Source organism: Mustela nigripes, chromosome 2 (genome assembly GCF_022355385.1).
Source record: "Mustela nigripes isolate SB6536 chromosome 2, MUSNIG.SB6536, whole genome shotgun sequence".
NCBI classification, from domain to species: Eukaryota; Metazoa; Chordata; class Mammalia; order Carnivora; family Mustelidae; genus Mustela; species Mustela nigripes.
The window spans coordinates 83626596-83640158 of NC_081558.1; the positions used below are offsets into that span (position 1 = coordinate 83626596).

The 13563-nt window shown below is 37.7% G+C and overlaps 1 protein-coding gene across 1 annotated transcript in view; it reads right to left on the reverse strand.

Annotated features, from left to right (window-relative positions):
* Positions 1–13563, reverse strand: part of KCNH8 (potassium voltage-gated channel subfamily H member 8) — a 373933-nt gene that overhangs the window by 153720 nt on the left and 206650 nt on the right. The window contains exons 4-5 of the mRNA XM_059390865.1: positions 12353–12480; positions 7186–7426 (exon numbers count right to left, since the gene is read on the reverse strand). Of these exons, the coding sequence (XP_059246848.1) occupies positions 7186–7426; positions 12353–12480 (369 nt within the window). The remainder of the gene's footprint in view (positions 1–7185; positions 7427–12352; positions 12481–13563) is intronic.

The window sequence follows — 13563 nt, forward strand, 5'->3', positions numbered from 1 at the left end:
AGTGGGTACTGATTCATGTCCAGTCAATGGTTATGCTCAGTACAGCACATTGTACTTATTCAATAATCCAAATGTATTATCTGGGAATGTAGAGAGTGGGATATTCTTGTTGTCAGGTTAAAAATGCCCACATGAGACACAGGTCAAATCAGAGCCATGGCTATGAGTGCCATTCTGAGTTCTGCTTATTAAGAGACCCTATTAATCAATCCAAGGCATTGTGAAGGGTAGGGATGTGGGGGTGCAGATACAGGGGTATACAGCTGTGTAGGTTTCCAGAGGGAGGAGGGAGAACAGGAGAAAGAATGTATATGAGAGCAGGAGAGGAAAAATGGGGCAGATGGAGGGAGAGTAAAAGGAGGGAGAAACTCAAATAGTAAGAGGCAAATGAATGGTAACTTTAGACTTTTAAATATGTAGTCCGGCAATACCAGGATCGCCAAAGATTTTATGTTAAGATTTATTTGAATTCTCTCATCGCCATGAAATTTAAACTTTCTTTATTGTTAGAAATCTTTCCCTTCAGTATCCAAGTCTGTAACTTTAATATCAGTCATCTGATTAAATGGGAAAATGACATACCTTTGTAATTTTCAAGAAAATGATAAGTTGGGCTTTGCTTGTACAATGAAAGAACAATAAAATGTCTATAGTATTTCAGTTTCCACTGAGATTTATATATTTTATCTTAACAGAAAAAGACACCCAAGAATGCTGAAAGAAAGTATTTCTTTTGTATAAAAGATTTTATTTATTTATTTGAGACAGAGAGAGAGAGCACACAAACCAGGGAGAGAGGCAGAGGGAGAGGGAGCATCACACTCCCCGCTCAGCAGGGAGCCCAATGCTCGGCTGGATCCCAGAACCCTGGGAGCAAAACCTGAACTGAAGGCAGACACTTAGCCGACTGAGCCACCCAGGCACCCCATGAATTAAAGTATTTCTTCTGAGGCTTGAATTTTTATCAGAAAGTTATAAACTATAGTTGAATGCTGTAAGAACATTACTCTTCGGTTCCACATTAAATGAGGAAAGGTATCTCAATAAAGACTATGCACAACGAAGACAGGACTTGGGAAGAAGTTTTTTAAAGCAAACATGTATCTCTAAATATCAGTAGAAATTGAACACAAGGGCGCCTGCCTGGCAGAGTCAGTTGGCATCCCACTCTTGGTTTCGGCTCAGGTTCTGATCTCTGGGTCATGAGATTGAGCCCTGACTTTGGGCTCCGCAGTCAGGCATGGAGTCTGTTCAAAAGACTCTTTTCCCCTCTCCCTCAACCCTTCCCCCTGCACTCTCTCTCTCTCAAATAAATAAGTAAATCTCTTTTTAAAATTTAATATTATTTTTTTCCAGTGTTCCAAGATTCATTGTTTATGCACCACACCCAGTGCTCCATGCAATATGTGCCCTCCATAATGCCCACCACCAGGCTCACCCAACCTCCCAACCCCTCCCCTCCAAAACCCTCAGTTTATTTCTCAGAGTCCACTGTCTCTCATGGTTCATCTCCCTCTCCAATTTCCCCCAACTCACTTCTCTCCTTTTCTCCCAATGTCCTCCGTGTAATAAATAAATCTTTTAAAAGAGAAGAAATTGAACACAGACCCCGTAAAATCATGAATTTGTTGAACAGAGAGAGGTTTCTATTCCTCTAAAACTAGTGATTAAGGCTTTAGCTAATGAGTTCCTTCTCGACTGTTACTGGAAGCCAAGCTTAGTGTCTTTCGGGCCTCATCAGAGCAAGGCAGGAAAAAGGATGAGGAGCGGAAATGAAGATGAGCCCTTTTCCTTGTTTCTGCAAATGCTGATGGAAGACTGGATGGGAGATGCACCTGGAATGATGGCCTCTAGTATTATCTGTGGTCATTTCAGTGCACGCCAGATAAAGGATGCCTGACTTAGGTAGATACACGATACCTTCTCTCAGCTTTCCTAAAAGGATGCTAAGGCAAATCTGTGGAAGTAGCTATAAAAGCCTTAGATCCTTTAAGTGGCAAATGAGTCCCCGGACACTCATGTTCTTGAAAGCTAAGGAATGTTCTGGTCTACCTTATTCCCATGATTAGCTGAACTTTCAGTTTATATTGAAGAGTGATTGTTTCTGAAGAATAGTGGATATTAAAGCAAACTGAAGAGACAGAGGCTTGGTGACATTATTGACAATTGACAATACTTATCAGTACTGATTAAATAGTGAGTAAACTTATTTCTTAATACAATAACCTCATTAAATCCTCACAATAATGCTACTACCCATTGTACAAATGGGTTTAGGGTTTTAGTCCTCGCTTGGCCAGTAATCAGCTAGATCCTGGATAAACTGCTTACTTTTTTCTCTCTTTTCCTTCCTATATATAAACAGATACACCTGTGTTAATTACTTCACAAGCTTATAATAATAATTGCATGATAAGAAGAAATAAAGATTCTGAGATAGCAAAATTTAGTGACAGGTAAATGAATAGAAGCATTAATTAACAAAGCATTATGAAGGAGGAAAAAATAAAATAACCAGAAATGAAAACATAAATATATACTCATAAGACAAACTACATGTAGAGGAGTTCTATTCATTATTTGGGGTATAATCATTTGTAGATAAGTAAATTGTGATCTAAAAGCATTAAACACCAAATGATGGTAGTGCTGATTAATGCATTAAAGTCCCACTGAGAACCAGTGAAACAGAATTACCTAAATCAGTACGAAGTATAACCTTAAAAACATAAAACTGAGAAATATTACCTTTTGAATATGTATGGGGTGTTTGGGTTTTCATAATAACTGGGGAGCACCGGTGGTGTGTAGTCAGTAGTAAGGATGCTGGATGTTCAGTCCCGGCCAGTATGGTCTACATGATGTATGTCTGCCCTTTATCCCCCATGACTCTCAACTGTCCTCTTGTGACTAAGGGGAATATAGAGTAAACAGATAGTACTATTGCATACCATGTTTACTTTGACTTTTAGCTTTCTGAGGATTCTTAGAGAAAGCAATTCAGAGTTACAGCATTATGGCACAGTTCATGATTCCACTAAGCCTTTGTGATCATAACAGCTAGTAAGTAGTATGCACAAACTGCATTCTAGAGAGGAGCACGGTAGAATGACAAAAGAAAGAGCATTCTGTTCCTCTGGAAAGGATTTATCACTGAACCTCTGAAATGGCTCAGTGCAAGGGGTCATAGATGACAGAGCAGTGGTTTTTTAAAAAATTTTAGAGTGATACAGCTATCAATAACAAAATGTCCAATAACAGCCGCCCCCATAAAAGGAACATTATTATATCGCTCAATAAGGACTCCACCTCTTCTTGCCTCTGTCTCTCCTCAGGATTAAAGATGGCTGCAGAAATTACAATACATCATACCCTTCCATCCACACATCCTACTCTTCCATCCACACATCCTAGGTGAAAGAAAGAGAGAAGGACACAAATATTTTCCCCCATATGTCTCTCTTCTTTTTTCAGGGGAAAAAATAACCTCCATAAAGTCTCATAGAAACAATCTCTCTATATCCTATTGGATAGAGCATAACTTACTCCTCACCTGAAACTGGCTTGAAATTCTCGTAATTCATTCCCTAGATCTGGGATACTGCTGCCTGCACGAAATTGGGTTCTTTGGGCTTTTGATAAGGAAAAGGGGTAAGGGGTAAGTGATTATTGGATCTATGGGCATACCACAATTTCTGCCACCAACATTGCAAAGGTTAAAACTATTAATTTCTGCATTCGTGGAAGAAAGAGAACGAAATTGGTACTTCTTTCTCTCATTTTCTGTCTCATTGCTATAAATAAAAGAAGGCAAGCTGAGTAGAATTTTTCAGAAAATGAAATCACATTGGTTATCAACCCTTGAGAAACCTGATCTGAAAACCAGGAGACCTGAATGTCCCACCAATTAGTAATACGGCCTTGCGCATATCACTAGGGCTCAGTTTCCCACCCATAAAGTAAGAAAGACTGGATTAGATAAATTACTAGTAGGTCACTTCCCATTGCAAGTTTCTGTAAGACTTTGAGTCAGCAGCTAAATTATACATGATGACTTTCAAACTGAAAGTAATTTCATAACCACTTTGTAACTTATAGTCAAACCTTACATCCTATTGATCCTAAAGAATTAATGTGGTTTACAGAGCAATTTATTTTAAGATGAAGGGAGTAGTTAAGGGAGTTTCAAACTCACCATTCGTTTTTATAGTTTGGCTAACATAATAATACTCAGATACTTTATAGTGAATTTATCAGGGAAGAATATTTTTAAGTCTGTCTTCCCAAAAGAATATTACTTAGTGGCCTGGAGAGAAATCAGTTGGGAGGTAAAAGTAATATTAGGAGATGCTGGATTAATCACAGTTAAACATTTCTTGATCATTGAATTTCTCGGAGGATTTACAAAGCTAATGCACACTTTGAGTTACCAAAAAAGAGATATTATCTTTCAAGTTTCACTTTGACTATATATTCTTTTTTCATGGAACACTTCATTTTCGCCATTTAGAAAATAATCCCATCACCTTACATTTGTATAGAGTGGTTTAATCAAGAAGATGTTTGGAAAGCATCATGTTTTGCTATACGAAAGCCTTTCCTTCCCAAACCTCTTTTAAACTACTTTTTAACAGTTCTGACCCAGCTGATTAAAAGATGCCAATTTAATAACACTATTCTATAAATAGAAAAGAAACATGTTAAATATGCATATAGATTTTGCCACACATACCAACCTGGTAACTATTAAATGGTACAAGCACTGCCCTATTAGTATTGTAAAATTACAGTATTACAGGTTATGCACTCTTATTCTTACTATTTTGATTTATTCCTCAGTGATCATTGTTAGGTCACCTTTGTGAAATATTTCATAGAATAAACGTTCTGGGAGATTTTCTTTGAGAAATTTTCAACTCTTTTTCCAAATCTGTTAAAATAAATTGTAGATACGTTTCAACTCATTTAAAAGAAAAAGAGCAAGAAGACAGCCATAGCAAAGAGCAGTCAAGTTTTTCCTGCTTATGAAGACATGTCATTCAAGAGGGCATTCCAGACTGGGATCCCTCTAAAACTGTTGGCAGGCCAAAAATCTCAAATTCTAACATAATCTATATAGAAGGTAAACAGCATTAAAAACAAGAGCGAATTTCCATTTCTTTGTCATGCTACTTGGAAGGAGTGGGTATTGCCTACACAGAAAATCATCTTGCTGTCCCAGCAGAGCAGAAATGTCAGTCACAAAGAATACAGAAGATTTAGGGGTAACTGGCAAGGGGCAAGCCAGACTCTCTGGTTTAGTAGAAGAAAACAGCCTTAAAAAAAAAAAAAAGCCAACCAACCAATTCAACCCTCCAAAATTGTATAAAGTATCTTTCTCCTAAGTGTCAGTTCTGAGTGTAAATGTATCATCATCGGCCAGTGAGCCTGTAGTACAGAAGCAGCTTCTAAGCCCATAGAATTTCAAGTATCTAAGAACAAGGAAAAGTGGAAACTTCAAGATATAACCATGTCCCTATAACAGAGTTGTAAATAACAACATTATTAATAATAATGACATGAAATATTTGTTAAGCAGATACTCGGGCATAATAAACATGTTGAGTGACTGTTCTTGTTCTTGAGAATTTTGAATAGATCACAGGAAGTCTTTTTAGAGTGCTAATTTATGCACATGTCATGGGTGGGTAGGAGAAGTCATGGAAGGTTAGCAAAGAAAAAGTTTATAAAACCATAGAGGATTTGCTTATGGATACACCCAAATGTGTGCAAGGTGGAATGTTGTTATTTGCCATTGACTAGTGATTTCTGTTATTTGCTATTGACCAGTAACCCTTTACTACAGTTACACATTTGTAATGAAGAACAGGTTTAAAAAAAAAAAAAAAAATTACAGATCTATTTCCTTGACTTTGTAGCCTTGCCAAGCTACCCAAGTAGACAACATCGCCATCTAGTGGTAATACATACTACATACTACAGCAACCACTTTTGGGGTGGAAGCAGGGGTCCTAACAGCTTTAAGGGGGGAGGGGGTTCCCAGTAAATGCAATGGTAATAATGGTGTCAAAGCCACACCAAGAGCATACAAACTCATCCAGATGAAATGTGCTGACATTCAGTTAGAGAACCCACTCTGGTCCCAAAGCTTTATCAGCTGCACAGAGAAAAAAGTACCATCACGACTGAAATAAGGATTGGACCTGCCTCATTTATTTTCTTTCCTTGAACTTTTAAGATTCATTTATCATTCCTTTGTTCACCTACATGCTTGAAAACATTTTCCAAACACTTTTTTCATCTTTACAATAAGGATATTGCCCTATATCACCATGGCTAGGTAAAGAAGCAGGTATCAGGTTACCAGTGATGGTCCAGAACTAAGGGACAAGGGACATTTCTGTACTACCTTTGCAATTTTCTAAGGATCTAACACACACACACACACACACACACACACACACACACACACACACACCACCCCTCTACAGGGAGTCAAGGAGTCAATCTAAGCCTTAATGGAGTTATAGGATTCATCTTAAAATGAACAAGGAAGAGCTAGGCTTTGATATAAACAGATGAAGATTTAAGGGACAGGGAAATAAGAGGCTTATAAGAGTAGAGCACAGACAGCTTCAGCTGAGGTTCCCAATATTCTAGAGATGAATATTCTTAGCAAGCATCTCTTGGGGCCTCTTTTTAGGTTAAAATCAGATACTCTCTGCGTCTCCTGATTGCCTGTTTCTGCAACCAGGCCAACTATGACAAGAGCCACCAACATGCCACAAAGGCATGGAAGGGAATGGAGAACCAAGCCCAAGTCTGGACCATTATTAGACCACTGATGGATTTTGGCCAAGCCCCATCTCTGACCCTGTGCAATTAAGATCATGATGGATGTGAGAGTACCAACAAAATAGCCATTAAGCCTTTTTTAACCCATTTTTGACAACACAAGGATAGACACACAAAACATGGGTTTAGACCTGTTTGATTAAAGGAACAGTGAGAAAGCTGGAAGAGGCAATTTTCAGAAATCCAAATATGCATTTCTCCAAAATTTGCATCCGAGGCTTAGTCATGCCCATGCAAATGGATCTTAGTTCAAATTCATGTCAGAAAAATCTGGAACAACACTTACTTCCTCTATGCAAATCCTCTAGGAAAGCAGCCGTTGGTTCTTACCTATAATAAAAAGAATCTCCACTGCAATGTCACTGACTGTTGTGCTCCGAGTCGTGGACAGGTCATCGTTGCCAATAAAGCAAACGTTGTAAGGTACGGTCACGGCAACATAAAACGTCGCCAACAGAATAAGCCAGTCCCAGCCAGCTTTAAAAGTGCTAAAATGCAAAAGTATGAATTTGGACTTTTTTGCATCGGAAACTTTATACTCCGGAAATGCTGGTTTATCTACAAAAACATTCTGTGGATAAAGACAAAAAGGAGAGAAGGGAGACACAACATTAGAAGCAAGGATCACACAGCCTTAAACACAGTTCTGTGAGGAGGACTGTTCCTACACACAAGGCCAACACATGTTTACAAGTGACTTTTAGAAGGTGGGGAGGCAAACAGTAGAGATGCACATACTGAAGCTGAGCAGAGATCTTTGCTCTAAGTAACAGGAATGTGCAGAATTTAGTCATAAGCGGTAAGTGAATAATCTAGACTTTGTTCATTTAGAACAATTGCTCATTACCTAGAATGTCACCTATAAACACCCACAGTTGCCAAGTATAATCCTTTACATGCTGAAAACAAAAAGATACATTTCCATTCCTATGGTCATGGGGACATTCCATATTCTTGTAGTTTCGAGATGACAGTCCTTATCTAAAGGGTATATTGGACGGGAAATTCTTCTAGTAATAGCAAAGGTACCTTTTTTTCTTTCCAGAAAGGAGAGAGATATATGATCGACATTGTAAGGTTAACAGCTATCTACATTTCTTCCAAAATACAACCAGGTTGTGCTAACCACCTGCATTTTGCATTGCAGCTATTGATGAGGTTTCAAGTTGCGAGCCCATATCTCATACCCTTCACTGGCATGGATTCATTGTGACACTTGTTAGCCCTTGCAGAGATGTTAACGTAAGACATGGTTGGTTACTTAAGAGTTATTCAAGTCAGAGGAGGAGAAAGGCAGTTTCACTGTGCAGCTTGATTAAATGCAGAATAGCTGGAGTTTTATAACTGCGAAAGCACTTCATTTAGAAAGCAGTCCAAATTGATGAACAATTCTTTATTGCGATGAGACAAACAGAGGTCCAACAATAGCATGTGTGGAAATTTGACAATTCTATGACCAGATACTTGCAGACCTTGCTTTGACCTCAATTAATGAGAAATACAAGATTGGTAATGGAAACTTTTGAAAGTTAAGTTGGATGAAGTGAACACCTTAAAGTTTTGGAATACATGTGACTTGCAGGTCACATTATGTTTTCTTGTTTCAGCCATTGAGGAAAGGACAAATTCGTGTGGAATGTTCAGGGATTCCTGAAGTACTTGAGGATTCAAGAAAGGTCAGAGCCTTCAGGAATACTTAGCTCTTCAGTGGTAACTACCAGTGACCAAATATTTTTGCTAACTTAATAGTAACTTACTCCCTACCTTACCTTTCTCCTTGGTAGGCATTCCCAACAAGTTTCCACTTCCTGTTAATATTCTCACTCAACCCATACAGGCACCCCCCATAATGCCAGGGTTTCGTGGTGAGGGACTACTTCACTACTTCCAGAAGGTTCTTTGATACCCATCTGCCACTGCATCTCTGTTCTGTTTAATTCCCTGAAACTTGACCTGCCTCTTTCGCATCATTTTTTGGTTTTCAGAAGCAAATGTAAAGGGTGGGCTTTGGCATAAAACACCTGTTGGGCTTCTCATTAAGGTTTAGGTAGGTGTACAGGAGAAGATAGAGTTAGGGTCAGTAAGTATTAACCACCTGAAGGCTGATAAGTACTTCTGTTTACAGAAGGACATGATAGATTCTCGTATAATTTTTTTTTTTTTTTTTCAAATATAAGACATTAGTAGAGGAGCCATGGGGGAATGCCTCAATTGGTATCTGAGTAAGTCTTTTGCTATCATATTACAGAGATTAAAACTTTACCTCATTTGAGGGAGATGCCAGCTCTAGGAGAGAGGATTAAGAAAACTCAGGAAGTATTTTCCTTGGATTAGGCTGATTACATGAAGCATTAGTCATGTTGACACAAAAAGTCAACAATATGTATTAGTTATCTCCATAAGTCAGAAAACAAATCACACTATTTCATTTTTATAGGGTACTTAAAACATATTCCTTAAAATTATTTTAAAAGATACTAAGAATTCATTATATCTAGAATTAGGCTTAACTTGTGAAGGGTTTTTGACTCCAATGCTTCACATCATGACACTTCGCTTAAGTAAAAAATATAGATGCTCCTCTTCTCTTACAACTAGACTCGTCAAGTTTTATCAAAAGCCTTTTGAATGGAAGAAAATTTCTTATAATTGCAAAGTAAGCTTTCAGCAAGCTGGGGGAAAAGAGATCTATTATTTATAACCCTGAAACCTGGGGCTTGAGTAAGGAAAAATGCAACCAACAATTCTGAATTTATTTATATGTCGTTTATTAATTTCGAAGCATATTCTTTAGTACCAATGGTGTTTTAGCTCTTAAACCTCTACACATTTTTGAAACACAATGGTTAAAGCCAAAGCCTACCTAAGGTAACTGTTTCCTAAACCATTTTTGTAACTTTTCTTTGAAACTAACATGAATGAGCAAGGAGATGGGAAAATGTTTCTATGATCACTGCACCAAGTCCCAGGAAAGCGTTTGCCTTGCCCTTTGAGGACCACTGGTATCCAGCTCATAATGTTTGGGTTCTGAAAGCACTCTCCTCTCAAGCTCATGTGATCTTTACATTTCCTTGTGTTAGAGACCTTTACATCATCACATTGTTGTATAATAGAGTAACGCATCAAGGAGAGCAGAAATTAAGTGCCTTTTCTATGCTGTACCAGGCGGTCAGAGCCAGGACTAAAAGGTGTTACATCCTGATTCTCAAACCTGGCTAATGGTCTGATAGCTCATTTGCGTATGGTTGAATCACAGAATCCTATTCCACAGAACTATATCAAAGCACAGTGGCTTTGAGTCAGAAGACACACAGCTGGGTCCCACATCCTGCTTCCACTTTTGAGAACTTGAATAAGTTCTTTTCCATCATTAAAGTGGAACTAATAAAAATCATATCTAGTACTGGCTTACTATAAAAATCAAATAATACGAGCTAAGTGAAAGGAATTTGTAAATAGCAAAGAGTTGTAAAAATATTGAGAATTTGTGTGTGAATGTTACTATAACCAGAATTCCCCCCAAATGGATTGTTCAGCTGATAAATGATCCAGATCATTTTTTCTTCTTCATCCTTCTCTCTTCCTGCTGTCTTTAGCCATTCTACTCTGTTCTCCTTGAAAAGAGACAGAGACAGATACTACCTGTACCCTAATTCTAAAGATACTACCTGTATTGCCAGATCAGTTTGATTAGACATCCTTACTTACTATTATTTTAATGTTCCCCACTCATGTTTGTATTTCTTAAATGACTGGCAATTTGCCAAATTAGCTAAGTGGTGGGAATTATGGTTTTTTAAATCAGATTTTTAAGTGCTGTTCCGTATCTTGTTGGATCTAAAGGGAAAAACAGCATGTTCAGCAAACACATTTTGAAGCTTCATAATACTCGCTATGTTTAAATAATTTTTAGCTAAAGGGTAGAAGACAGTGTCAGCTTTCAGCATTATAGAATCTCTGGCTAATATTTGTTTAGGTGCTTTGTTGGTTGACCTGCATAGAATCAAGCCCAGATGCAGTTACCTTTGTTTCTTCCTGGAACTTGTTTAATGTCACTAGGGCTGGCTTAGTAACTGAAGGGAGATGTCAATAGGAACCAGTGGAAAGATCCAGAGAGCAAGAGGTGTACACTCTTTTAAGTCTATCCCTGGACTCTCAGCAAATCAATGTGACACCCAAGGCACAGGTGTCCTTAGAAAATCTTTATCCTAAGTCAAGCCAAAAGAAGCAGTGTGTGACTCCTCATGGTGGTGCCCGGCTGGTCAGCCCCAGCACGGGGCGATGGTCCTAGAGCACAGATGGATCAAAGCCTCTTGTTCTGGTTTCTAGAAGGAAATCACACCGAAGCCGAACTAGCTTGGTTATACTTTCTTGTCAGATCTCCCACTCGGGGAGGGCTCAGGCATCTTTCTTTGTTCACCACAGAGAAGCAGATACTTTGTATGTTTGATACAGGGCTGTTTTATCAGTGCATTTGTGTTAGCTAGTCTCCAGCTTTCTGTGTAAAAAGTAAGAAGCCAAAGAAACCCTTTGTGTCCCTAACTCCCAGGACTTCTAGATCATGGATTGATTCCAAAACAGCTTTGCTTGTTTGATGTGCCTTTTACTAATGGCACTGGCAAATTAGACCCTGAGTATTTGTATCTACCACCCATAGTCACACACCAGCAAAGACGTTGTGTTCTGAACACCCCGCAATGCACATTAATGATATTATTGTCATTTGAAAAATTATCTCTGAATATCTATAACTGAACAGACAGAGTTCTGGGTTTCTCAGCGACATCTTTCCGTGCTAAGAACTAATTATAAAATTCATGTGAATTCCTGTAAGTTGTGTGTGCACAGGACCACCTTTTTGAAGCACAGTTATTTGCTGTGGCTTGTGACAGAAAAGTATCAGGTTGCAGAAAGTAGCCCTAACTGTCATTTACTAGGAGTACCAGTTTTGACAAAATCATATGATATAAGGCACAGAATTTGAAACCCAATGTTCCATGGTGTGAAATTGCCGACTCTGTTTTGTAGAGGTTGTACTTTTTTTAAATGGAATCATGACTTGGATGTGTTCATGGTCCTCCCAGATAAAAACATTAAGTGAAATTAGATAAAGTGCAGAATAGACGGAACTACAATTAAATATGAGAAATTTTAACCAACAAGCTGTGAATATGTAGTCTATGACTTGGTGCACCATCTTGTTCATAAAATGTAAACAGTAGGTCCCCATTCACAGTATCCCCTCTACCATGTTGTACTGACTACAGTAATATTCTAATCTCTGTGCTGTACTAACACTGTGATTAAGCACTTTTATTGCAGAAATGTCTTATGATTGCTGACCTTTTCTATTTTATTCTTTATAGGAAAGCACAAACCAAAGTGCAAAAACATCTAGGAAAGCCAATAAATGAGTAATCGGAGCCTTTCTTTAGTGAATCAAATATTGGCACCAGGGGAAACTCTAGCATTCACAGTGTACACACATACCACCTACATTATTTATTTTCAATTTGTTCTTTTCTCTTCTTTGCAGGTGCCCAGAGATGTGATAAAGGACCGCTCGGCTCCGTCTCCGGGCTGAGTCAAAGTGGGTCCCTGCTCTTGATCGTCCTTTGGCTTTGTCTGGGGGAAAATAAAACTCATTAAGCACCAATGAATGCATCATTTCATCCCAAGAAAGTCAAGTTTCAACAGTTCCCTTTCAAGATACATAGCACATGGTTTTCAACACTTAAAATTATCTGCTGGTTCCTAATGACATTTACTTAATTTTAGCCCTTCACAATTTATGTATTTTTGACATTATGTTAACTGCATTAATTTTTTAAATTATAGTAAAACATACAGGGGCATAGAGGAAATTTCAAACACTTTTAGAAAAACATTAAATCAAAAGTCAAAAAAATATTACTCCTGTCTTCCTGCTATTCCACGTTCATATCCCTAATTCAGCTCCCAATATATTTTCTTGATATTTTTCCAGAAAAATATCTAATATATATCCAATATCAACATTTATATCTATTTTTCTTTGCATAAATAGAAGTTTACAAGAAAAACTTAAAAAAAATATTTTATTTATTTATTTATTTATTTGAGAGAGAGTAAGAGAGAGAGAGAGCTTTAGCAGGGGGTAGGGGAAGAGAGAGAGGGAGAAGCAGACTCTCCATGGAGCAGGGAACCTGACACAGCTAAATCCCAGGACCCCAGGATCAAGACCTGAGGAAGGCAGACGCTTAACTGCTTAACAGACTAAGACACCCAGGGGCCCCATACAAACTCTTTACATAATCTTTTTTTCACATCAAAGTAAACTGTAAGTCATTCTAAATATATGCATATTATTTGCATTTATTTTTATGAAATCTATTCATATTATTTTTCTAATATTAAAGTTACACTGGTATTTTTTATTTGTAAGAGCTCTTTTTGTACTAACTGCCATTTTCTTTGTCATATATGCTGCCAACAATGCTTCCACTTTGTTACTCGTGTTTGAATTTCATTTATCCAGCATAAAAATTTTTAATTTTTATGTTGTCAGATATAATGATGTACCCATTATGGTATCTAGACATTATGTCCCGCACAACCAAACAGCCATCACTAAAAAATTGTTTTAAAAATTCTATGCATGCTTTATTCCCACATCTTTATGTCTTTTTTATCTTATATTTTTATTTTTAATTTTTTAAAGATTTTATT